The sequence below is a fragment of the Convolutriloba macropyga genome, chromosome 8, assembly GCF_964194025.1.
Source record: "Convolutriloba macropyga chromosome 8, txConMacr16.3, whole genome shotgun sequence".
NCBI lineage: Eukaryota > Metazoa > Xenacoelomorpha > Acoela > Convolutidae > Convolutriloba > Convolutriloba macropyga.
In genome coordinates, this window is record NC_134475.1 from 63,048,255 (window position 1) to 63,075,614 (window position 27,360).

Below are 27,360 nucleotides of genomic sequence, written 5' to 3' on the forward strand. Positions count from 1 at the left end.
TTTCAATCTAAAAGTGTGCTATTTGGTTCCGAAAGTCATACTATTTCCAAATGCACTTAATAAGAGAAATCTAAAAAGAGGACTAAGAAACTTAATGAGAGCCCTTAATGAGCGCACTTGAAAAATGAGAGAAACACCTTTGACAAGAAGACTGAAAACTGCTTTGAGAAAACTGTGCTGGATCAGAAAATTTTCCTCGTTCTACAAAATTTTTTACACTTATTTTTATCGCTCTCTCAAAAAACGCCAGGAACAGAACACTCACTATTTCTTTGCTCACTTCTTCAATTCGTAGAGCCGTTTGACCACTAAACACTTAGTTTTCACATGCAGCATTGACTTTTTATCCTGTTTTAAATGTACTTCAAAAAGTTAACGATTAAAAAAAGACGATCCACAAATTTTCGACTTTGAGTTGTAAAAAAAGCAACAGCGCCCCAACACATTTCAAATACTTTGGATTGTAAGAAAGGAGAGCGCCTTAATAGCCTTTGAGGCTGACGGCGGCTATTGAAAATCCTTTCACGTTATTCAAATTTTCTTTTTTGAAATATAGTTAAGCAAAAATAATTTAGGTGAAATAATTTGGTCTCTGAGTACAAAGTACAAAAAAGCGCCATCTAAATATGTGCGATTGATGTGCAGCAGAAACACATTTGAACAAAATAATTGACAGAAAGAAGTGCGTGAAAAAGTCGCTTGAGAAGTCAATGATTATTCTAGAAGAAAAGCGCAAAAACGGTCAATTGAAACATCTGGATAAAAAGGCAAACATGTTTACAATAAGTGCTTCTCATTCGAGAGCAATTAAAAAATTGACAAGAACTCATAAAAGCACTCTTGATTTCGACAGCTGCTACCAGCTTGGTGCCCTTACATATATAAAGGAAACAATTTTTTTTTTGGTTTTCCAGCTTACCTCCGCTCTGCTCTGTTTTGTCTTCAGTTTGGTGGCAATGCTGATGCTGATGCTTCATTTCAACCTGATCGTCAGTTTTCAATCTCTCCAACACTTCCTTATGTTTTTGATGATCACATGCGTGATCACCTCCACCCCCTCTCCCACCCCCACCCCCACATTCAACATCTCCATGTCTGCACTGGTTCTGATGGTGATGATGATGGTGTTGTTGTTGATTATTATGATGACAGCGTGGTGATGACATTCTGACTGGAAGACGTTTCAGAAGGTGATGTTCAACGATGCTGATTGACTCTGATCGTCGCCTGAAACCAATAATTGCGCTATTAATTTCGTATATTTTAGTAGCCCATTTAGTTGTTACTAGTTAATTACTTTTATCTAACAAAAACTGGAAACAAAGGAGTGTCCCTGGTTGATTGAGGATGGTTATCTTGCAAGATATTGCAAGAATCTTGCATCATCTTGCAAGACTCTTGCAAGTCTTGCAAGATAACCGTCCGAAATGCAAGAGTCTTGCAAGATAACCGTCCGAAATGCAACAGTAGGATAACCGACCATCTTACAAGATTCTTGCAAGATAACTGTCTTGCAAGAAGCGCCGGAAACATGCCTTTAGCTGCTGCATGGGCCTCTTTAGCTTTTTTGAAGATTAGAGAATAGGATTTGACCTATTCTCTAACCTCCAAAGAAAAATGAGAGACCCTAAAATTGCTAAGGCTAACACATATAAATAGAAACATCATCAAAATGCGCAAAAGGGGCCACGCAAAGGGTTGGGGGTTCTGGCGCTACAAGCAAACCTTTAAGGACCTTTCCAGTATTTACCAATCTATTCACATTTGTTTGTACAGAATCAACCATTGAAACCATCAATAAACAATTTTTTATGGAAATGATTTTTTCAAATCAGATTTTTGAAGGCTGAAATGATATGAAAGTTTCTGTTTTGAACCGAGAGCTCCCTTCAATGGTCTGAACTCATAAGAGAACATGATTTTTGAGTTAATTGTTGCTTAAAATTGCTCCTTTTTCTTTAACAATTTCTGACGTCTATCTTGTAAGATTCTTGAAACATTCTTGCAAGGTAAGCATCCGGATCTTGCATCTTGAAAGATTAGCATTATTTGCAAGAATCTTGCAAGATCTTACAAGATAAACGTTACTTGCAAGAATCTTGCAAGATCTTGTAAGATAACCATCATTGCTCGTCTAGGGGTGCAATTAGATTAATTGTAAGTTTAGTATAATTTAGCTTAAAGCCTAAAAATGAGAGGATTAGAAAACAGCATGTAACATTGACTTAAACAATAATGAGCAATTTGAAATTTTTTCGATCGGGATAAAATTGCTGATAAGATTATTTTTTTTAACCAAGACCTCAAATTTCATTGATGATCATAAGAAATTTGCCTAACCAGGATCTTGTAAAGGTATTTCAGAAAGAATCGTTATCATCTCTCGGAAAGTATATAATTAGAGTCACGTGGGTTTACATACCTAAATTGGGCAATGTCAATATAAGGATTAACTTTTCCACCACAACACTGTCTCTGCCGACAGCTGTTGATCGACTCAGGGGGACAATCAAGCAGACATTTGTTGAGCACCCCTCCCGCCCTCTCCTTCACCTGTCCAGTGACAACCCCTGCACTACAAGGTACACCTTCTGGCTCTGGCTGGATTGTGACCAAGTTAACACTCATATCTCGTAGAATTGCACGTATGTCCTAGTCGTGCAAAAAATTTGGTGATTTGTTTCACGCTTCATTTGTAAACTTTTGGAACTTGTAACGTTCTGTTTTTTGTAATAAATGCGGTGAATTTTTGTAATAAATGCGGTGAATGCAGTGAATTTTTGTGAGAAATGCGGTGATTGCGGTGAAAAAAAAAATTCACCGCGTTTCTTACAAAAATTTACCGCATCGACTTTTATGGTAAATTAATGTAAGAAATGCAGTGAAAGCGTTGAATGCGAAGAGAAGAAATAATTCACCGCATTTCACCGAATTTCTTACAAAAATTCACCCCGAAATTAACCGCATTTCTTACAAAAATTCACCGCTAAACCTCGACCCGGGAAAGAAAGAGGCGGTTACCCTCAAAAGAAAGAGGCGAAAAATTGCATTAAAAAAGACCAACACGTTTACAATAATTGCTATGAACTTCGTTCAAGAGCAATTAAAAAGAGAGAAAGTTACCCGTTCTACTTGACTGAAGTGAGAAATGTGTTTCATTGTGACATGCATGTGACACAGGAGGTGTGACTCATCCCTCTCTCCACCCACACTCAGTCTCCAAATATGCAATTCATGCACACCTGACCAAGTTAACACAAATGGTAGTCAAATTTTGAAGAGAAGAGTTTGGTAATATTCACCAACACTGACGTGGTGATAGTTTAGTGTACAGTTTAACGATGGTATGATTTTATACATTATGCTACTTATCCTTTTTTGTATTGACATGTGAAAGTTAACGTCTGTTTTTTTCTCAAAAAAAATCCGATTACATCGAGAGAACTGCTCTCAAGTGACTGTTGTACAGTTGCCTTTGTGAGTAGCTAACTGGTGCTTAGGGAGGCTAGCTTAAGAGTAACTGAGAGAAGGAGAAAAAGGATAGATATGGGGCACATGGAACGCGGGGAGCAGGAGTGGAGTGGGGGTCTGAAGGGAGGTGACAAGAGTGTGTGGGGTTACGGTTAGGGTGGATTTGAGAAACTTAGCCAAAATTTTAATTTTTTTATTAATATAAATTGTTTTTTGCAGTCAACAAAATCACATAACGATGACGTTCAATTGCAAAATACGTCAAAAAGACTACAAGGAGATGACAAGCATTCCCATGCCCAGCTCGTAAGTGTCTCAGTGGAACAGATAGAATCAGCACTTAACTTGAACATCAACCATACTGTACTTGAAGAACAAATTAGTCCAGTGTCTCAGAGGAAAAAATTTAAGGTCTCTCATAAAAATGCCATATTTCTTGATTTATTAACATGTAATAAGCTAGAGAACTCTGCTAAACATTGTTGACATGATTAGCTGAGAAATTTATTGCGCATTACCATACGGACTGCAAAAAAATTATTAAATATTGGAAAAATTCGACTAGGCCTAAATTAATTGAAAATTTATCATAATAATAAAACAAATAAAACAAGTTCAACTTGAGGCCTGCATCGATTTTTTTTGTTGCCGGCGAGGTTTAACGTGGTAACACTTTTTTTCTAAAAATGACCATGATATTCCTTGGAATCAACACGTTTAACTTTTCCAAAGCTCCTGATCCATATAATTGCATGCAATTTTAGATTTCTGGTTGAATATATATTTTGCAAGTTCTGATCAACTAAGTTAAAGGCAATACATTTTCAATTAGCAAAAAAATTTGCAAAATTGTTAAATTCTCTTTTTTGTAACTCTTTTTTTGAAGCTCAACGTTTCATCAACAACTCTTAACTTTTTTATACATTTAACAATAATGGAATAGACCCACTGGTACTAGAATAAAAAAATAAAATCAACCGCGTTCTTTTCAAATTAACTAATTTGTCCTAAAATTTTGAATTGCTTAACAAGGATCTATTTTTCTCCAAAAAGATTTCAAACAAAAATGCTTGACAAACTGCAAAAAGAAGAAGAATCGAAAAACCCGAGGAGAAAAAGTTTGTCTCCGCATGAGAAAAACAACTTTCTTTCAATCAACTGGTAAAGGTTTTTGTTGTACACAATTTCCATTTGAATGACGTTCAAAATCTGCTGAAAGAAAGGGTACAATGGTGCATTGAAACATGAACCTTGAAAAAGGCTGGCAAACAATTTGTTTTGATTACACGATTAAGATAATGTTTTCTTCATTCTCGAGCCTTTTTCTTACTTCATTTTGTAAAGAACAGATTGTAGTTTTTTTCGTCTTTAAATATTGATTCATGAAACGTTCAAAAATGGACGCCAAAACAAAAAAAAACATAGTCAGCAAATTGCCGGAAAATAGCCGGGATAGACGCTTGGGGCCTTCCATGCTTTGAAACAACTATGGAGATTAGATAGACAGATCAACCACCAGTCATTTAATAGACCACTAGATTTTTTTGGTTAGCTTTGGGCTGGCGTTTTTATGAGACACATAAGCTCCGAAAGGAGAAAGCCCTAATAGGGCTTTTTAAAAGTAGGATGTTTTCCGTTTGCACCCCTCAGATGCACCTGCAATATTTTTTACATGGTTACATTCTATAAAAAACCACGTGTTCTGTAACTGGGGGCGCATAACCTACTGGGGGCACAAAGAGAGCAGATTCCAAAATTAATATTCGAAATCATAAAATCAAGACTCTAATAATCAAGAATTAGGGCATATATGTTTGGCACTACTTAGATGCACACTATTGAACTTCATCAAGTAAATGTTCATAAAATTTAAAGTTCCATATTTGACCTCAGAAGTCTTTTTTTTGAGTGCATAGGGAGGCAAGCTTAAGATTAAATGAAAGAAGGAGAAAAAAGGTAGATATCGGTCCCTTGGAGCGCGCGGTGGGGAGTGGAGTGGGGGTTTGAAGGGAGGTGACAATAGTGTGTGGGGTTGCGATTGGGGTGGATTGGAGGACTTTAGCCAAACATTTTTTACTTATTATTAGTATAATTATTATAAACTGTTTTTCGCAGTTAGCAAAATCAAACAACGATGACATTCAATTGCAAAATACGTCGAAAAGACTACAAGGAGATGACAAGCATTCCAATGCCCAGCTCTTAAGTGTCTCAGTTGAACAGATAGCGCTTTACCTCAGCATCAACTTTACTGAAATTGAAGAACCAATTAGCCTAGTGTCTCAGAGGAAAAAAATTTACGGTCTCTCATCAAAAAAATTGCCATAATTATTGGTTTATTAACATGTAATAAGCTAGAGAACTGTAAAAAATATTGTTGAAATGATTAGCTGAGAAATTTATTGCGCATTACCATACGGACTGCAAAAAAATTATCAAATATTTGAAAAATTTGACTAGGCGTAAATTAATTGAGAATTTAACCTTGATCTTTCTGTTGATCGCAGGCTTCTCGAATTTTTGATTAGTCGACTTTGCTTTTCCTAAAAGATTTTCCATAAAACAACTGAATGGTTCAATTATATTTGTACTAATAGTGCGTTAATTCTACGAGCTCAAACAAGTTCAACTCAATGGCTGTATCGATTTTTTATGTTTCCGGTGATGTTTAATACTGTCAAACTCTTTTTCTTCTAGAAATGACCATGATATTCTTTAGAATCAACACGTTTAACTTTTCCAAAGCTCTTGATCCATACAATTGCATACAAAATTCGATATCTCGTAGAATGTATATTTTGCAAATTCTGATCAACTGACTTAAAGGCCATAAATTTTCAATTTGCAAAAATTTTTGTAAAAATGTTAAATAATTTTTTGTAATTTTATTTTCGAAGCTCAACGTTTCATCAACAACTCTTAACTTTTCCTACACACTTAACAATAATGGAATAGACCCAAAGGTATTAGAACAAAAAAAAATCAATCACATTGTTTTCAAAGTAACTAGGTTGTCCTAAAATTTTGAATTGCTTAACAGGCATCTATTTTTTTTCCAAAAAGATTTCAAACAAAAGGCTTGACAAACTGCAAAGAGAAAAAAAATCGATAAACCCGAGGACAAAAATTTTCTCTCCGCATGAGAAAAACAACTTTTTTTAAATCAACTGGTAAGGTTTTTGTTATACACAATTTCTATTGGAATTGCGTTCAAAATCTGCTGAAAGAAAGGGTACAACGGTGCATTTTTACATGAACCTGCAAAAAGGCTGGCAAACAATTTGTTATGATTATACGATTAAGATAACGTTTCCTTCATTCTCAAGTCTTTCTCTCACTTCATTTTGTAAAGAACAGATTGTAATTTTATTCGTCTTTAAATTTTGATTTATAAAACGTCCAAAAAATGACGCCAAAACAAAAAAAACATTGTCGGCAGATTGCCGGAAAATAGCCGCGATAGACGCTTAGGGCCTTCCATGAATTGAAACAATTAAAGAGATTAGATAGACAGATCAACCACCAGTCCTTTAATAGACTACTAGACTTTTTGGGTTAGCTTTGGACTGTCATTTTTTTGAGACACATAAGCTCTATAAGGAGAAAGCCCAAATAGGCTTTTTCAAAATTAGGATGTTTTCAGTTTGCACCCCTCAGATGCACGTGCAATATTTTTTACATGATGACTTACTATTTAATGGCACGTGCTCTGTAACTGGGGGCGCATAACGTACTGGGGGCACAAACGGAGAAGAACCCAAAATTAATATTCGAAATCAAAAACTCAAGACTCTAATAATCAAGAATTAGAATGGCACTACTTAGATGCACACTATTGACCTTTAATAAGTAAATGTTCATAAAATTTAAGTTTCATAAGTGAGCTCAGAAGTCATTTTTTTGAGTGAGGTAAGTCATTGAAAAAGTCAATTCCAAGAAGTCACGGTATTACTCTTAACTTTTTTATACATTTAACAATAATGGAATAGACCCACTGGTACTAGAATAAAAAAATAAAATCAACCGCGTTCTTTTCAAATTAACTAATTTGTCCTAAAATTTTGAATTGCTTAACAAGGATCTATTTTTCTCCAAAAAGATTTCAAACAAAAAAGCTTGACAAAAAGCAAAGAGAAGAAGAATTGATAAATCCGAGGACAATAATTTCTCTCCGCATGAGAAAAACAACGTTTTTTAAATCAACTGTTAAGGTTTTCGTTGTACACAAATTCTATTTGGATCGCGTTCAAAATCTGCTGAAAGAAAGGGTACAATGGTGCATTGAGACTTGAACCTTGAAAAAGGCTTGCAAACAATTTGTTTTGATTACACGATTAAGATAACGTTTTTTTCATTCTCAAGTCTTTTTCTTACTACATTTGTTAAAGAACGGATTGTTATTTTATTCGTCTTTAAATATTGATTTATGAAACGTCCAAAAAAGGACGCCAAAGCAAAAAAACATAGTCGGCAGATTGCCGGAATAAAGCCGCGATAGACGCTTGGGGCCGTCCATGAATTGAAACAATTAAAGAGATTAGATAGACAGATCAACCACCAGTCCTTTAATAGACTACTAGACTTTTTGGGTTAGCTTTGGACTGTCATTTTTTTGAGACACATAAGCTCTATAAGGAGAAAGCCCAAATAGGCTTTTTCAAAATTAGGATGTTTTCAGTTTGCACCCCTCAGATGCAAGTGCAATATTTTTTACATGATGACTTACTATTTAATGGCACGTGCTCTGTAACTGGGGGCGCATAACGTACTGGGGGCACAAACGGAGAAGAACCCAAATTTAATATTCGAAATCAAAAACTCAAGACTCTAATAATCAAGAATTAGGGCAAATATATTTGGCACTACTTAGATGCACACTATTGAACTTTATCAAGTAAATGTTCATAAAATTTAAAGTTCCATATTTGACCTCAGAAGTCTTTTTTTTGAGTGCATAGGGAGGCAAGCTTAAGATTAAATGAAAGAAGGAGAAAAAAGGTAGATATCGGTCCCTTGGAGCGCGCGGTGGGGAGTGGAGTGGGGGTTTGAAGGGAGGTGACAATAGTGTGTGGGTTTACGGTTAGAGTGGATTTGAGAAATTTAAACAAACTTTTAACTCTTTTTATTAATATAAATTGTTTTTTGCAGTCAACAAAATCACATAACGATGACGTTCATTTGCAAAGACTACAAGGAGATGACAAGCATTCCCATGCCCAGCTCGTAGGTGTCTCAGTGGAACAGATAGAGTCAGCGCTTAAATTGAACATCAACTTTACTGAACTTGAAGATCAAATTAGCCCAGAGTCTCATATGAAAGAAAAAATAAAAGGTCTCTTCATCAAAAAATGCCATATTTCTTGGTTCATCAACATGTAATAAGCTAGAGAGCTGTACTAAACATTGTTGATATAATTAGCTGAGAAATGTATTTCGCTTTAATACATGGACTGCAAAAAAATTATTAAATATTGGAAAAATTTGACTAGGCGTAAATTAATTGAAAATTTATCCTTGATCTTTCTGTTGATCGCAAGCTTCTCGTTCTTTTGACTAGTTGACTCTGTTTTCCTATAAGAGACTCCAAAAAGCACTTGAACGGTTCAATTGTATTTGTACTAACTTGTGCGTTAATTTTACGAGCTAAAACAGGTTCAACTGAAGTGCTGTATCGATTTTTTTTGTTTCCGGCGGTGTTTAACGTGGTCACATTTTTTTTTCTAAAAATGACAATGATATTCTTTAAAATCAAAACGTTTAACTGTTCCAAAGCTCTTGATCCAAATAATTGCATGCAATATTAGATATCTGGTTGAATGTATGTTTTGAAAATTCTGATCAACTAAGTTAAAGGCAATACATTTTCAATTAGCAAAAAAATTTGTAAAACTTCTAAATTCTCTTTTTTGTAATTCTTTTCGGCGAAGCTCAACATTTCATCAACAACTTTTAACTTTTCCTATACACTTAACAATAATAGAATAGACCCAAAGGTACTAGAATAAAAAAAAACCAATAACGTTCTTTTCAAATTAACTTATTTGTCCTAAAATTTTGAATTTCTTAACCAGCATCAATTTTTCTCCAAAAAGATTACAAACAAAAAAATTGACAAACTGCAAAGAGAAGAAGAATCGACAAACCGGAGGACAAAAAGTTTCTCTCTGCATGAGAAAAACAACTCTTTAAATCAATTGGTAAGGTTCTTGTCGTACACAATTTCTATTTGAATCAGGATGAAATTTTGCTGAAAGAAAGGGTACAACGGTGCACTGAAACATTAACCTTGAAAAAGGCTTGCAAACAATTTATTTTGATCACACGATTAAGATAACTTTTTCTTCAATCTCAAGTCTCCTTCTTACTTCGTTTTGTAAAGAACAGATTGTAGTTATATTCGCCAAAACAACAAAAAAACATAGTCGGCAGATTGCTGGAAAATAGCTCCGATAGACGCTTGGGGCTTTCCATGAATTGAAACAACTAAAGAGATTAGTTAAACAGATCGACCACCAGTCTTTTTATAAATCCCTAGACTTTTTGGGTTAACGTTGGACTGTCATTTTTATGGGACACATATGCTCTATAAGGAGAAAGCCCTAATAGAGCTTTTCAAAATTAAGGTCTTTTTCATTTGTGCCCCCTCAGCTTTGTGGGCGCTTATTATTTGCTCCCCTCAGATGCACGTGCAATATTTTTAACGTAATGACTTACTATAAAATGGAACGTGCTCTGTAACTGGGGGGCGCATAACGTACTGGGGGCACAAACGGAGAACATTCCGAAAATTAATATTTGAAATCAAACACTCAAGACTCTAATAATCAAGAATTAGGGCATATATGTTTGGCACTACTTAGAGGCACACTATTGAACTTTAACAAGTGAAGGTTCATGAAGTTTAAAGTTCCATAAGTGAAATCGGAAGTCATTTCTTTGAGTGAGGTAAGGCATTGAAAAAGTCAATTCCAAAAATTCAGAGTAAGACGAATCAAAAATCTGTTAGATGAAGTAAAAAAACATAGCAGAACAAATCTTGACGTACAATTCAAAAAATTTTCATTAACTAAACAAAGCAGACAATGAGTGTATTGGGAAAACCATTTCTAAAAAACTCAGATAGAAAAAATTAAAAAAAACAATATCAATGTCAAAATGAGGTATGTGAACAAAAAAACCAGTAGCGAGAAATGGAAATTTGGTGCAAACAAAGAACAATGCCTAGCATGAACTATGAATGGATTGGGAAAACGCTTTAGAAAAAAATCCGATCCAAAAAATTGAAAACAAAATTGTAAAAATCAAACGAAATTGCTGCATGTGAACGAAAAACCACTAGCGAGATGTGAATTTTTGTTCAAACACCGTTTTCTGACTCAAATTTAAATTTAGAGCTAAAAAAACTTTTTTACGAACTAAAACTTTTTCACGAGCTAAAACAAGTTCAACTCGAGGGCTGCATCGATTTTTTTGTTGCCGGCGATGTTTAACGTGGTGACACTTTATTTCTAAAAATGACCATGGTATTCTAGAGAATCAACACGTTTAATTTTTCCAAAGCTCTTGATCCATATAATTGCATGCAATATTAGATATCTGGTTGAATGTATATTTTGCAAAATCTGATCAACTAAGTTAAAGGCAATAAATTTTCATTTTGCAAAAATTTTTGTAAAATTGGTAAATATTTTTTCTGTAATTCTTTTTTCGAAGCTCAACGTTTCATCAACAACTCTTAACTTTTCCTACACACTTAACAATAATGGAATAGACCCAAAGGTATTAGAACAAAAAAATAAAATCAATCACGTTCTTTTCAAAGTAACTAGTTTGTCCTAAAATTTTGAATTGTTTAACAAGCATCTATTTTTCTCCCAAAAGATTTCAAACAAAAGGCTTGACAAACTGCAAAGAGAAGAAGAATCGATAAACCCGAGGACAAAAAGTTTCTTTCCGCATGAGAAAAACAACTTTTTTAAAATCAACTGGTAAGATTTTTGTTTACACAATTTCTATTTGTATCGCGATCAAAATCTGCTAAAAGAAAGGGTACAACGGTGCATTTTTACATGAACCTGCAAAAAGGCTGGTGAACAATTTGTTATGATTACACGATTAAGATAACTTTTTTCATTCTCAAGTCTTTTTCTTACTTCATTTTGTAAAGAACAGATAGTAATTTTATTCGCCAAAACGAAAAAAAACATAGCCGGCAGATTGCTGGAAAATAGCCGCGATAGACGCTAGAGAACTGTAATAAATATTGTTGACATGATTAGCTGAGAAATTTTTTGGCATTACCATATGGACTGCAAAAAAATTAATAAATATTGGAAAAATTTGACTAAGCGTAAATTAATTGAAATTTTGTTCTTGATCTTTCTGTTGATCGCAAGCTTCTCGTTCGTTTGATTAGTTGACTCTGTTTTCCTCTAAGAGATTCCAAAACGCACTTTAACGGTTCAATTGTAATTGTACTAACTTGTGCGTTAATTTTACGAGCTAAAACAGGTTCAACTGAAGTGCTGTATCGATTTTTTTTGTTTCCGGCGGTGTTTAACGTGGTCACAATTTTTTTTCTAAAAATGACCATGATATTCTTTAGAATCAACACGTATAACTGTTCCAAAGCTCTTGATTCATATAATTGCATGCAAAATTAGATATCTGGTTGAATGTATATTTTGAAAATTCTGATCAACTAACTTAAAGGCAATACATTTTCAATAAACAAAAAAATTTGTAAAATTTCTAAATTCTCTTTTTTTTAATTCTTTTTGGTGAAGCTCAACGTTTCATCAACAAGTCTTAACTTCCCTATACACTTAACATTAATGGAATGGACCCAAAGGTATTAGAACAAAAAAATAAAACCTATAAAGTTCTTTTCAAATTAACTTTTTTTCCCAAAAATTTTGAACTGCTTAACCAGCATTAATTTTTCTCCAAAAAGATTTCAAACAAAAAAATTGACAAACTGCAAAGAGAAGAAGAATCGACAAACCCTAGGACAACAAGTTTCTCTCCGCATGAGAAAAACAATTTTTTATATCAATTGGTAAGGTTTTTGTTGTACACAATTTCTATTTGAATCAGATTGAAATTCTGCTGAAAGAAAGGGTACAACGGTGCATTGAAACATTAACCTTGAAAAAGGCTTGCAAACAATTTATTTTGATTACACGATTAAGATAACTTTTTCTTCAATCTCAAGTCTCTTTCCTACTTCGTTTTGTAAAGAACAGATAGTAAATTTATTCGCCAAAACGAAAAAAACATAGCCGACAGATTGCTGGAAAATAGCCGCGATAGACGCTTGGGGCTATCCATGAATTGAAACAACTAAAGAGATTAGATAAACAGATCGACCACCAGTCCTTTAAAAAACAACTAGACTTTTTGGGTTAACGTTGGACTGTCATTTTTATGAGACACGTATGCTCTATAAATGAAAGCCCTAATAGAGCTTTTCAAAACTAGGATCTTTTTCATTTGTGCCCCCTCAGCTTAGTGGGCGCATATTATTTGCACCCCTTAGATGCACGTGCAATATTTTTAACATAACGACTTACTATAAAATGGAACGTGCTCTGTAACTGGGGGGCGCATAACGTACTGGGGGCACAAACGGAGAACATTCCGAAAATTAATATTTGAAATCAAACACTCAAGACTCTAATAATCAAGAATTAGGGCATATATGTTTGGCACTACTTAGAGGCACACTATTGAACTTTAACAAGTGAAGGTTCATGAAGTTTAAAGTTCCATAAGTGAAATCGGAAGTCATTTCTGTGAGTGAGGTAAGGCATTGAAAAAGTCAATTCCAAAAATTCAGAGTAAGACGAATCAAAAATCTGTTAGACGAAGTAAAAAAAACATAGCAGAACAAATCTTGACGTACAATTCAAAAAATTTTCATTAACTAAACAAAGCAGACAATGAGTGTATTGGGAAAACCATTTCTAAAAAACTCAGATAAAAAAAATTAAAAAAAAACAATATCAATGTCAAAATGAGGTATGTGAACAAAAAAACCAGTAGCGAGAAATGGAAATTTGGTGCAAACAAAGAACAATGCCTAGCATGAACTATGAATGGATTGGGAAAACGCTTTAGAAAAAAATCCGTTCCAAAAGATTGAAAATAAAAATTGTAAAAATCAAACGAAATTGCTGCATGTGAACGAAAAACCACTAGCGAGATGTGAATTTTTGTTCAAACACCGTTTTCTGACTCAAATTTAAATTTAGAGCGAAAAAACTTCACGCCGCAATACCACTCGCTTTTTCGCTCCATTTCCTGTTTCGGCGTGACCAAAATCACCACTCAATTTGACTTCAAAAATCATGAAAATGTGTGAACAGATCTTGAAAAAAAGACAGCGCCCCAATACAATTCAAATTCTTTGAATTGCAAAAAAAAATTAGGAGCGCTTTAATAGCCGCCTGGAATTGAGGACGCGGCTATTAAACACTTGAAAAACTACTTTTGGACAAATAGCTCTCAAACGACAGGTGAGAGTCCACTTTGATTATAGTAGTTTCAGGCTCACGGAGTCTAACCTCAGAGAGCGAAGTCAATGAAAGCTATAGGTTAGATGATGATGATGGTCTGGTCGAGAATTGCCTTTTAATCAGGCAAATCTGCCTGTTGTAGCGCTCTACAGCTGTTTTGCCGAGCCCCATACTTGAAATGTACTACTCTCATTACCCTATGAGAGCTGATCAAGGTCCATTGAGAACTAGAAAGAAGTAAAAGCATTTAAATCCACAATCACAAAACAACTAACGCCGGACAAACTGATGGACAGGCGAGCAATTTATCCCAGGGGGAGAGTTGGATAAATTTTTATGAGTGAAAAATAGAGGTTCTTCGGGGTGGTTTTGCAATCTTCACCACTAACCTCAACCCCTTTTAGATTTTGACTCGCTAACGATCGCTATTATGCTGGCCACGGGCTTAATTTCAAAATTTGGTACCCCATTTTGAGAACAAGCGCAAGATATGGAAAATAAAGAAAAGTAAATTTTTGAAAAACATAGCAAGCAGATTGCCGGAAAATAGCCGCGATAAACTTTTGTGGGCTTCCATGGAATTGAAACAACTAAAGAAATAAGATAGACAGATTGACCATCAGTCATTTAATAGAACACTAGAATTTTTGCGTTAGATTTGGACTGTCAATTTTATGAGACGCATACGCTCTATAAGAAAAAAAGCCCTAACAGAGCTTTTTCAAAAATTAATATTTGAAATCAAAAACTCAAGACGCTAAAACTCAAGATTTAGGGCAGATGTTTGGCACTACTTTGTTGCCCACTATTGATCTTTAACTAACAACTGTTCATAAAGTTTAAAGTTCGTTAAGTGATTTCAGAAGTCATTTTTTGAGTGAGGAAAGTCACGCAACTAACCCAAAGCAGAAAAAATGACGTCACGCACACAAATTTTAACTGCAAGCAGTAGAAGTCAATGAAAGTCAAAAAGTTAATGGTCGCAAGAGTCATCGATGCAGACGACGAATTAAAAAACATAGCAGAGAAGTCCCGAAATTCAATCCAAAAAATTGATCGAAAACTTAAAACTACTGTACCTGACCAGAAGAACAGTTGAACAAGCCTGCCAAAAAGAAAAACAATTTCAAAATCGATAAGATAAAATTAAAAAATCTAAACAAGTAAAAAATTAATTAAACTCTTGAAGCTTTTACCTTGAATGATCCAAGTATGATCCAATTAAACATACCCATTCACCCAAGCAAAAGCCATTGAGAATAGCATAAATGAAGAATCCTGATAAATGCTTAAAAAATATTGAAAATTGAAAATTGCAAAATTTCAATTTGCAATTTTCAATTTTGTAAAAAAGCTTGAAAATTGCAAAATTTAGATATGGTTTCTTAATTTGGCTATATAAAAATTTCGAAACCAATCATTGTTCTCTGAAACGTATATAGTGACCTATCTGAAAGATCTAAATAACTTTTCTTGGCCATTGGCCCGTATTGAAGTTACTCAAAGAATTAAAAAATTTGAGAATATTTGCAAGTTTTAAAAAAGTGCTGCAAAATTTCAGAAATTTTCTTCATAACCATTTGATTCCCTCCAGAGCTTATCCAGTAACCCAATTTAAAGCTGTTGAGAACTTTTTGACATTGGCCAATAAAAATCGATAAATTAAAAAAAATGGCACAAATTTCCAGAGGCTTTGAAAAAAACTTATAACTTTACAAAAAGTTGCACAAATTTGTGATATAATATAGTTGAAAACCATTCCTTTGTCCCCAACACCTTTGCAAAAGCAAACTAGCAAACCCTAGCGGGTTTTACCTGAGCACTGAGACAAGAAAAAATTGAATAATTACAAATGTTTTAAAAAATGGAAAAAATAGCAAAAAAAGCCCCTAAATTTTGTGATACCAAAATTATGAAAACAATTTCATTGCAGATAAAAACTATTCAAAAATTTATTATCAAACCATATAGGAGAATTTCGTTGAGGTAAGAAACGCTCAAAAATGTCACCATTATTAGAAAAATTGATAAAAATTGTAAGCATTTTCAATTAATTGCTGAAAATCGTGACATTAAAACGTTAAAAACAGTTTTAGTGCCATTGAAAACTATGCTGTAAACTTATTACCAAAATCATGAAGAGGTTATTTGGCCCCCTGAGGTTACTTGGCCACTATTGATCTTTAACTAACAACTGTTCACAAAATTTAAAGTTCATTAAGTGATTTCAGGAGTCATTTAATTGCTAAATATCGTTACATTAATGTGTTGAAAAGCACTCGATTAACCCCAGCAACTATGCTGTAAACTATTATCAAAGTCAAGTCTTCAGCCCGTGGGGCTAGCAGAACATTAATATTGACAAAAATTGTCAAAAGTAGCATGTTTTATCAAAAAAATTGCTAAAAGTCGTTATGTTAAAATGTTGAAAACCAATCCATGGCCAATAAAAAGTTTATTAAACCATTGTGAAACCCTAGAGTTGATTCGCTTACAAATAGGCAAACTTTCTGGTAAATAATCCTTGTAAAAGACCTTTATCAATCTTTTAAAAACCTCAATTTAAATCTGTTACAACGGAAAAATCGACAAAGAAAAAAAAAGAAAAATTGCAACCTTGAATTACGGCTTTCCCAGTAGCTTCACCACCCTAAAAATTTAAAGAACTACTAATCAAGGCTAGGAGCCTCTAATAAAGTTTGATGCCCGCTGAGCTTTTCCTTTTTATCCTGCTTTGAAAGCTCAAAGACATGAAAAAGGTGGAAAAATCTTACAAAAAGCATTGCAAACCAAATCTTGAAACATAGTCCAAAAAATTGGATGGATAAATTAGAATTAATTTTTCTGACCAGAAGATCAGCTAAACGGCATCAGCCAAAAAATACAATCCCAAATGCTGCGAAACAAAAATGAAACAAATTAATCAGGAACATAATCAATGCTAACACTTTTGAGGCTTTTAACCTGAAGCCAAATTTGATCCAAAAAATTATACACTATCTCAAGCACAGGTCTTGAAGAAGTTTCGTTGGCTAATAAAAATAGCAAAGGAGGAAAATTTGACAAATACTTTTAAAAAAGTAGAAAATTAACAGAAAGTTTCTTATTTTCGCAACATTAAAAAGTTCAAAACCACTTTTTTTCCAGAATCTGTCCAAAAGTCTATCCAGTAAGACTTAAAACAATTTCATCGGCCCGTGACATTCCATACACTTTGAAACTGACCAAAATTAAACAAAATTTAAAAACAACTTCAAATTTTAAAGAAATGTTGTTAAATTTTTTGATATCAGCTTCTTCAGAACGATATCACTGTCTCCATCATAGAACGTCTATTAGCTCAATGTTAAGCCCCAAAAATTTTTCATTAGCTCATAAAGGTCGATAAACTAAAGACATGACATAAAAATTTCAGGAACATTGAAAAGACTTCAATTTTTATCAACAAATTGCAAAAATTTGTGACATTAAAAAGGTTTATTTCATCTTTATATTTTCCATAGCCATTCTGCAAAACATACTAGCGAACCTTAAAGGACTATACCAATCCAGAAAAGTGGGAAAAAAGAAGTGAACAAAAAACAAATATTTTCAAAAAACTTGCAAAATATGCTAATTTTATTAATAAATTGCTAAATTACGTGATAACGAAAAATGGAAAACAATCTCACTGCGACCAAAAAATTTTAAAGAGACCTATGGTCAAACGCTAAAGGAAATTTTGCTGGCAACTGAGGACAGAAAAATTCAAAAACTGACAATAATTTTAGAAAAAAACTTCAAAAAACATTTTTTTTTCAATATTTGCATCCGTGACATTAGAATACTGAAAATTGTCCACTGCCATCAGAATTGACGCAACAAAATATTTCAACAACTTCGAGGAGGTTTTATGGTCTCTGAGGCTGTAAAAATGGCAGATTTTTTGAAAAAACTTGAAAAATTAGTATCATTTGTCGTGAATATGTTTGCATTACCAATACATAAAGCTCATAGTTTGGCCATAGCAAGTAATTATATCTTGCAAAAAATCTTCATCAACTTTGACAAACGTCAATTCAAGACTAATCAAACAAAAAACTAGAAATATAGCAAAAAGTGAAAAATTGCCTCAATGTGGGCTCAACTCCTAAAAATGAACTTTTAACCTTAAAATTAGACCTTCCTAGCAGTTTCAGCACTCTAAGCAGCTAAAAGACTACTAAGCTGTTATCTGGCTTCTAATGAAACTTATAGCCCACTAGGACTTACCTGTTTATCCCGTTTTGAAAGATCAAAGTCATGAAAAATGTGTCTTTCTATGCTGCAATCGATATTATTTTAGCAACAAGCTTTACTTCGGAGTTAGGCAATAGAGATCACTCAAAAATGAAGAACAAATGCGAGAAAGTCACTTGAGAAGTCAAAGATTGTTCTAGAAGAAAACCGCAAAATGCTCAAGCGAAAAGTTTTGCATTAAAAAGACTAACACATTGCTAATAATTGCTTCGATTTTCTTTCGAGAGCAATTAAACATACCCGGCAGATTGCCGGAAAATAGCCGCCGTTGATTCCAATAAGCATGGTTGGGATTGAAAGAATAGAAGGTATTGAAAAAAAAGATTTTTTGTACAAAAACATTTTTTAAGTCCGATTTATTTTGATGGCATATCGTAATTGAACATACTTCTGTTTCTTAAAGAGAGGCTACAGGGACTACTATCAATACCAATAAGCATAGGAGATGGTAACTAAGACTTATAGGAAGGACGTTCAAATAGCGGGCATCTAAAATTGGGCTTTATGGGTTTATCCCGTTTCTATTTCTGACTTCAATTTTTTATACTGACTCTGTTCATTTTGAATTGCTTTGCTGAGCAACTGATGTTCAAACTCACTTTTAGCAGAATGAGAGAAGAGAAAAACTAGCCTAGAGAAGTCAAAAAGATTTCACGCAAAATGTCGAAAAAGCGGCAAAATGGTAAAGCGAAAAAAAGTTCGACGAAGTAAAAAAACATAGCAGGACAAGTCCTGACACACAATTCAAAGAATTTTCATTGACTAAACAGAAAACTAGACCAAGAATGGACTATGAATGGATTGGGAAAACCATTTCGAAAAAAGTCCGATCCAAAAAATCGAAAACACTGTAAAAATCAAAGTGAAATTGCCGCATGTGAACAAAAATTCACTAGCGAGAAAGCGAATTTTTGTTCAAACACCATTTTCTCACTCTACTTTAAATTTAGAGCGAAAAAATTTCTCGCCGCAAAACCGCTCGCTTTTTCGCTCCATTTCTTGTTTCGGCGTGACCAAAATCACTACTCTAATTTGACTTCAAAAATCATAAAAATGTGTGAACAGATCTTAAAAAAAAGACAGCGCCCCAATACAATTTAAATTCTTTGAATTGTAAAAATAGGAGCGCTATAATAGCCGGCTGAGAAGATGAGGGCGGCTATTAATAATAAACATCGATATTTCTGAGAGAAATGATTAACAAAAATTTTTGTAAGAACCTTCTTTGATTGTAGCAGTAGTTATATCACAATATATAGTTATATAGGTGGTAACCTGTGACATTATGAACATTTGCGAGTCTCTTCTTGAGGTAGTTCATGTCTATGGACTGAGGAACAGACTGGATGAATACCATGGATATCCTGACCAGCACTGGACACACTCTGAGACAGTTGATCACTGTTATCAACACACCTGTGCACTGCTCCACACTCTGCAGGAATCTGGAATCAATGAACAGAGAGTTCAAAGTTAAGGTCAAAGGTCAAGGTGAAGAGAGAGGTCCAAGTTTTTTCCCAGAAATATTTTAAATGACAGCATTGACATTCGCTATTTTCTGACAAATCCAATGGCGATATGATAATATTCGGTAAAATTCGGTTATGATTATTAAAAAGTTACACAAACTATGTAAAAATAGGGCCATTTTTGAAGAGAGGGTCATTTTGTAGCGATGTGTCTGAATATATTTTGAAAATATGTTGAAAAAGCGTAACTTTTGATGTGAAAAGCATCATTTACAATAAGAGGGCGTAAATTTTTATGCCCACTAAACTGGGTATATATACTCTTTCCCCTCCAAAAGAAATTAGAGACAAAAGATTGTCCCAAGTTTACGCGCTAACCCAAAACACGCATTGTGAAATGTGAGTGCACATATATGCAATTTTGAAGAAAATTTAACCTAAATTATCCTAGTCTAACGCGTTTCCACACACGCTTGCAATTCTAATCTTTATACTAGATTTTTTGGACATTGGCCAAGTAATGCCGCCCCATTTTTAGTGGGCAGAAAAATTAGTGGGCAATAAAAAACTGCCCTAGAATCAGCATAATTAACATAATTCCGAGGTTCCTAAAAAAGTACTAACAAATCACTAGGGATGGACCCAATGGTCAAGCTGGTTCTGCGTCCTTCAGACAAAACTACCAACACAACCAACCCAAACACCACACTGCACAAGTGAGCCTGCAAGTGAACAACTGTCTTTCGAAGAGAGAAGTTCTCTGCGTAGGAAATCTCCTCAATCTCCGTTGAAGGTGACTCCGGAATCACTGGAAGCAGCGGACTCTTTCCGGTTATCACACTTGGTTTAGCCTGGATCAAAGCTTGTCAGTCATTTTTTTGCGATATTCATTAAAGTTCTGTTTTTAATTTTTATTCAGAGTAAAAGCTAAAATTGTTGGTTAAATTCGATTTTAAGCAAAAATTTGTCAAAGTCTGACAATATGAGAAGTTGAAGATGCTTATGAACAAACAAATGAACTATGAACACTCAGACCAAAGTATTTTTTCTTGTAATGATTTGAGAGGTCTGATGGTAGGATAATTTTGCCTGGAGTAATCTGATAAAATTTGAGAGAGAATCTCGATCTTGGGTTGGTAGAGTTTTGATCGTGGTTTGTGAGTCAAAATATTAAAGGCGGAACGATCAAAATCTAAGAACTGCCTTTCACATGATGAATTTATCTCTTATAAAGCTTCAGTGGATGACATACTCAGAGACAAATGAGCCATAAGGCTCTAAGAGAATCTAATGCCCTCGGGGCTTCACGTGTTTATCCTGTTTTTAAGGATGAAAAGTCGAGACGAAAAATCGGACAAGCCTTAAAATCGCATAAAAATGGACGACAGTATTAATAAATTGTTAAAAATTTATTGTCAAAGCAATTGACAAAGAACGGCAATGTTATAAACATACCTGCCGCCATCTAAAAGTTTTGAAACATCGAAGTGAAGTGTGAGGTGAGGGTTAAATATTTAAATCATTTTTCTTCACATGATTTTCTGCATCCTCAGCAGTTTTTGCGAATTGCATGCTTTGAGACTAATAAAGCTAAACGAAAAAAGCTCAGCATGTTATTGCCACCCTGCTTTACTAATTTAACTGTTTCATTAAGACAACAAGTCGCGAAGACTTGTTGGTCAGACAAAAAAAAGATTACTCAAAAATGCTAGTGTTGAAAATTGTATAAAAAACATTAAGACTAACATAATTGCCACAAAGTTTGTTTGAGAACAATTTAAAAGACTCAATTAAACAACTAAAACTAGCTTTTTCAATTTTTTCAATCAGATATTTTCCAAGTTTGAAAAACTTGCCTGATGCCATTTTATGTTTATTAGTAGTTTTCTTAAATTTAATTGTACTAAACGAACTGTCAAATAATTGAAAACATAGCTTCCTGTTTGCTGGACAACAGTCGGCATTAAGACTGTTTAGATTTTTGGTAAATAAGACAATTTGGTTAGAAAGATGAACAGTGCTCACTTCAAGTAGTAAAGTTTATGAAAATAACGAACTAACGTCGCGCAAATTGCTCTTGAACAACCGGCGAGCGGTTGGCTTTGTCAGTAGTTAGCCACGGTTTTGTGAGGCTAGTCTTAGTTTACCTGAAGGGGCGCAGCGGGAGGTGAAGAGGTCAGAATTGAAGAGATGAGCGCAGCGGGGGTGGGGGGCGGTGGGGGGGAGGGGTTCTTTGAATGCACGGGACCTTTATGGACTAAACGATGTGCAGGAGTGGGGATTGGGGGACTAGGAGATCTCTGATGTGGAGATTAGTGAGCTGAAAGGCTCTGAGAGATGCTTGGAAACTAGTGAGCTGAATAGTGATCTGACAACCCTAGTTTAATTATAATATCAATTTTGCAATTATTTATAAAGAAATTTGCAAATTTTGTAATATAATGCATTATTATTTTACATATATTTGCAAACAGGTCTGAATATTTTTGTCTCTTATTGTTAGAAATTGGCATTGTAGGGTGATATATCCTTTACAAGGTATCCTTTAAACATTTTTCAATTGAATTAAGCAACCTCCGAAAAGTGGTTAGGAAAAAAAGTCCCATTGCTAAATTAAGCAGAGCTCAACCGGAACAAACTCTTCCAACCGTTTGCAAATTTTTGCAAACTTGACATTATTTTGCAAAATTTTACTAATATGACCTTGTGAAGAGATAATTTGCAATATTCACAATGTTGGCATTATCGAAAAAAAGTTTGCAAATGTTTGCAAATTTGGTATTCGTTTTGCACTAGGGTAGTGAGCATTAGGTTCTCTAAGAGAAATTAATTCCCGCTGGGTGATACCTGTTTATCCCGTTTTTGAGTACGAAAAGTCAAATGGGTCAGACTGAAAATAGGTCGAGCGAAAAATCGCATAAAAAGGACTAACAGGACTTGGGGAGCAATTAAAAAATTAGTTGGGATGAGCTGTATTTCTTTTAAATTGCAATGTAAATTCTCAATATAGATTTAATAATTGACAGCAGAAGTTATTTACATCAATAGAGTAAGTAACGTATCGTTTATCTCACGACTGGCCAAAAACTCACGACTGGCCAAAAAACTAAAAAGACGAACAAATGACATCATGTACACAAATAAGCAGCAGAGGGGTAGAAGTGATGAAAAGAGATCCAATTCAGCTAATTAAGATATGCAACAAAAACATATGTGCCAGAGTCACTAAAATAGCCATATAATCCGAGAAGCAGTTGTAAACCTTCAAACTTATTCAACTCACCAAAAACATAAAAATGCTATAAATTCAAAATATTTATATTATTCTAGCTTATTAAAGCCTTTAAAATTGAAAATGAGACAACAAAAACAAAAGGGAAACGCCTTCGTTTTCTGGGCTAATTTCATCCAAAAACTTATTGAATTAAAAAAAGACACTCCTAAAAACTCTCTTCTAGTCGTAAATAATAATGATTGTGGTTCCTGCGTAATCGCAGCGGAACAGCATTAGGCCATAGCGGTCTGTTCTCAGCTGTCCTTTTTCTTATTATTCCCCACATTTCAGACTGATCTTTTTATGAGCAGAATTGCTCTTTTTTTGGTGACTATAGCCACTTTTTTTGCGTCTGAAACTTTCACGTGGTATCATCATTGCAGCCAACATTGGTCAGGCAATGGTCAACCTGAAGCTATGGTTAAGTAAGAGCTCATCCTTACACAGACAGCTTCACAGAGGCAGGGGATTGAACTCTCAATCATTGGCGTGTGAACCACACACCTTACCTCTCGGCTATCACGCCACAACAAGACAGCTCACCAATAGCTAACCAATACAATTCGAAAAGTAAAAAGACAGCTCACCAATACAATTCGAATTGGTTTAAGCGAAAAATTCTTCAAATTGTATATAACCACACGATGTGAGTAATCATATCGCTTCGTGGCTATTAATGACACTTTGTATGTTCCCCGCATGGCTACCGAAAAGTATCATCAGTGAATTAGAAAAACGACTGACAATGGCTTTGGATGTCGATTTCTGATTATTGATGGCAGCAGAGGCATGTTTGAACTGGACCTGACACTTGACAGCTGAGTAGTGACAGGAGTATTGCTGTCTGGCACTGTTCACACTGTTCTCTGTTCGGACTCCTATGGTCCTTTTGGCCACTTTGCGGGTCATGTGCTTGCGGTGCATCTCAAATGTTAGATAGAGACCTGAAAACAAATTAGACTATTTCAATAGCACCAGTCTCCAAGGCCGAGGTCAAAGATATAAATAGGATTTCTTCAGTTTGTGCACTCTACCCTTATGCCCTCAACCCCCCCCCTCCTCCTCCAGTGCGCTATGCACCCCACAACTACAGATCACAAACAATGTAAAAAAAATGGCACTTGCGTTTGGACGGTGCAAAAAATATGCACCCACTAAGCTGGGGGGGGGGGGGGGGTTGGGTTGCACGAACAGGAAAGATTCTATAAACCACTTATTCTCATGACAGCGTTACAGATCAGAATCACTTCTGCGCACGTTTCAACCATCTCCAGTCATACAATCTCAGTCCATCTCGAAATTTACATATGCGTTTGTGGTCCGTTCCAGTGATATGTCTGAAATTTTGTTCACAAACCCGTGATTATATTGTTTACTTTATTGCGCTCCACTCGGACTATTTTGTGCTCATACTGTCATATTGTTAAGACTAAGCAAATAACTAAAAATTTATATATTTGATTTTTTTCTGCAACAATTAAATTAGATTATAGCAAAAAGTTTAAAGATGTTTCAAGCAAAAAAATAATATCAAAGCAGTATTTAACATTATTTCAAGTAACCAATATTATTTTGAATGATATCAAATAAAAACTTAATCTAAATTAATAAGCATGTTGTTCTAAAGAAATAAATGAACATTTATGTAGAAAAGACGATTAAATTAAACTTTTTCAGAAGTATCTCACTGTCTGGCTCCAAATAAGATGAGTTTGGCTCAATTTCGCAGTAGGTATAGTCTGCAACCGGTTGGTTTTCTTCTGAAACCATTCTCAATTTTTCACATAAAAAATTGTGCAGTGCTAGTGGCCAAATAATCACCTTTTTAATAAATCGGAAAACTCCAATCCGCAACAAACTTGATATAAAAACATGAACCTAACAAAATGGTAAAAGTTTTCTTGTATCTATTTTTTAATCGCAACAAACGTAGGCAGAATTATGTTTTATTAGCTATAACTCATAAGTGCCGATTGCATTAAATTAATAGGAATAACCCAAAAATTTGATAAGCTCTAACTAAATCAGCAAACTTCGAAAATTTCTTCAAAATGACAGTTTTTGCTTGATGATATCATTCATATTTTTTTGCGTGAAATATATAAAAACAGCTGAGAAACTTCGAAAAAAGAACTGTCATTTCAGAGATAGAATCCTTCTTATATTGTAGTCAGTCATCAAAGAAAGGGAAGCTCAACTCCTATTTACCTGTTCCAAATCTGACAGTATTCAAACATCAAAGCGTCATAGATAAATAAAAGTGAATAAAAAGAGTTGCAGTAGGAACTAAAAAGTCATTCAGGGTAATTGTAAATCAAAATTTTATTAGTTTATAAGGTAATTTAAGACAGCAACAGCCCTTCTTCTACTCTGGCTCTAATGGAAGCACCGGCAACTGGACGTCACGTTGATTGTACGCCATGGAGGCAGATTAAAAAGGCACCCAGAACGCGAGGCTAGTTTTTTTTATGATGGATGTAATCACATTAAAATGTGAAACCTCATTTCTCGCGCTGATTCTTGTTGTCAACCTTTGAATGGTTTTCGACGCTGACTGTTTTGCACTCACAGTGCGGAAGACCAATGGGCAGAAAATGGCCGTACCGACTTCAATTACTCTTTGTTCATAATTCAGTTCTTGATGGTCTCCTAATATTCAGATATTCATTTGAATCCGGTATATTGCAAGGTCAACTTTTAGCATAAGGATTAAACACTTTGACATCAATGAGGCTTTACTGAAGCGTGCATGACCCAGCCCATAAGCGTTGAAATTTTTTTGAGTGTCGCCATTATTAGTATTTGTTTTTGCGAAGGATTTATCCTTGCAATGTCTGAACCCAGGGCTCCGCTTCGACATTATCAGATACTTCATCGAGCAAGTTGTTAATTGAGTTGCAGTTAATGTTGTGCCTGATGTGGATATAGCCACCTTTTGCACACCTATTCTTCTCCAAAAGCACAGGTTGATCTCTTCATAGGTTCTCAGTCGTATCTGAGGGCAATACCATCTGCAACGTATCGTTAGTTTGATAAAATTGTACCCCTTTCGCACGGGAGCACATTCAACCATCACGACGCTCCTGCTCGCTTTCGTCAATGAAATATCTCATTTGTGAAGTTTTTTCGTGAACTTTTGATTGTACCGAAAATAAGCTCTACTAAATAGGTGTTCCCCTAACCCTCACCACCAGCAGTAAGGTGGGGTTCGAACGAAATTGTGAACCGGAGTTGGGGAGGAAATAATTGACCCGTTCGATCATAAAGAGTAATGTATAAATGAATTTTTTGATATGAAAGATCAAACTAGATAACAAATGAAGTCCTCTATAAATTGTTAAACAATTTTTATATATGTGACCTGTTAGGCGGACGACAGTGGATGCTAGAAGGACGTATAGCATAGTGTCCAGGTGTTGCACTCTCACCCCCTCAACCACCATCCTCATCACATGTGGCAACACCCCGCACGACAGAGACATCACAAACACGGCAGCTACCTGAACAGAACCCAGGTTGAGGTCCAGACAAAAAAAACCTCTCTTCGGACCATCCTAGACCAAAGCGACCTCTGATCAGACCTTCCCAGACCAAAGTGACCTCTGATCAGGCCTTCCCCAGACAAAAATAAACACTGATCACATGTGGCAAAGTGGCCTAAGTAACCTCTGATCAGACTATCGTGGGCTCTATTTTTTTCGAGCGCTCGAAGTGTGCCCACAGCTGCCTCTGAACAAGCCGTTCAAGACCGAAATGACCTCTGATGAGACCATGCCTGACAATTGATGAGACTTCTGTGCGCTTGGAGACTTTGGTACTTTGCTCAGGCGTACGCTCGAAGATGGTCTGACCAGAGGTCAGTTCGGTCTGGGACTTCAACCTTGGAATACACTATCACTGAATCATTTTGTTCAAAAGCTGTAATCTTAGTCCCTCACAGAGAATTCAAGGGATGATGATGATGATGGGAATAGCCTCCATTTAACAACGTCGTGAAAAGTTTGTTTTCATTATCATGTTTGAACAAACTACACCATCTTTTTTTTGACTTGATGATGGTTTGCGTACCCTAATTACAGCTGAGAAGTGTACAAGTAGTATGATTATAAAACAGATTTCGCTTACTAGTACTTTTCTCTTCCCCTTAAAGTGCCAATTGATACCTGGCGACGGACTCTAATTAAAGCTTAAACTGATTCAGAAAAGCTCTCACTCACCAGTTCGCCCATTGGTTCAACTCTGACCCATCCGAATGTGTTGCGAGACGTGCTCTCGGACCCCACAAGCCGAGACGCCAGTGACACGAAGCTCACAATACCATCATGCAAATGCATAACACTGTCCGCTTCAA

At 35.1% G+C, this 27,360-nt stretch overlaps 3 protein-coding genes across 3 annotated transcripts in view; 1 reads left to right on the forward strand and 2 right to left on the reverse strand.

The window, feature by feature from the left end:
* The window catches only part of LOC142344911 (uncharacterized), an 81,113-nt gene extending 80,068 nt beyond the window's left edge, over positions 1–1,045 (reverse strand). The window contains exon 1 of the mRNA XM_075396970.1: positions 920–1,045. Within this exon, the coding sequence (XP_075253085.1) occupies positions 920–977 (58 nt within the window). The 5' untranslated portion in view covers positions 978–1,045. The remainder of the gene's footprint in view (positions 1–919) is intronic.
* LOC142344913 (26S proteasome non-ATPase regulatory subunit 1-like) overlaps positions 1–27,360 on the forward strand; it is a 628,982-nt gene that overhangs the window by 455,945 nt on the left and 145,677 nt on the right. The gene's annotated exons all lie outside the window — the stretch shown is intronic.
* Positions 979–27,360, reverse strand: LOC142345130 (proton-coupled zinc antiporter SLC30A1-like). Its single transcript, XM_075397217.1, has 9 exons — positions 27,227–27,360; positions 26,371–26,509; positions 23,754–23,953; positions 20,360–20,586; positions 19,542–19,711; positions 3,124–3,242; positions 2,423–2,652; positions 1,049–1,227; positions 979–983 (listed from the first exon to the last, which is right to left on the reverse strand). The coding sequence occupies exons 1-9, from the start codon at positions 27,341–27,343 to the stop codon at positions 979–981; spliced, it is 1,386 nt and encodes a 461-aa protein (XP_075253332.1). The 5' UTR covers positions 27,344–27,360.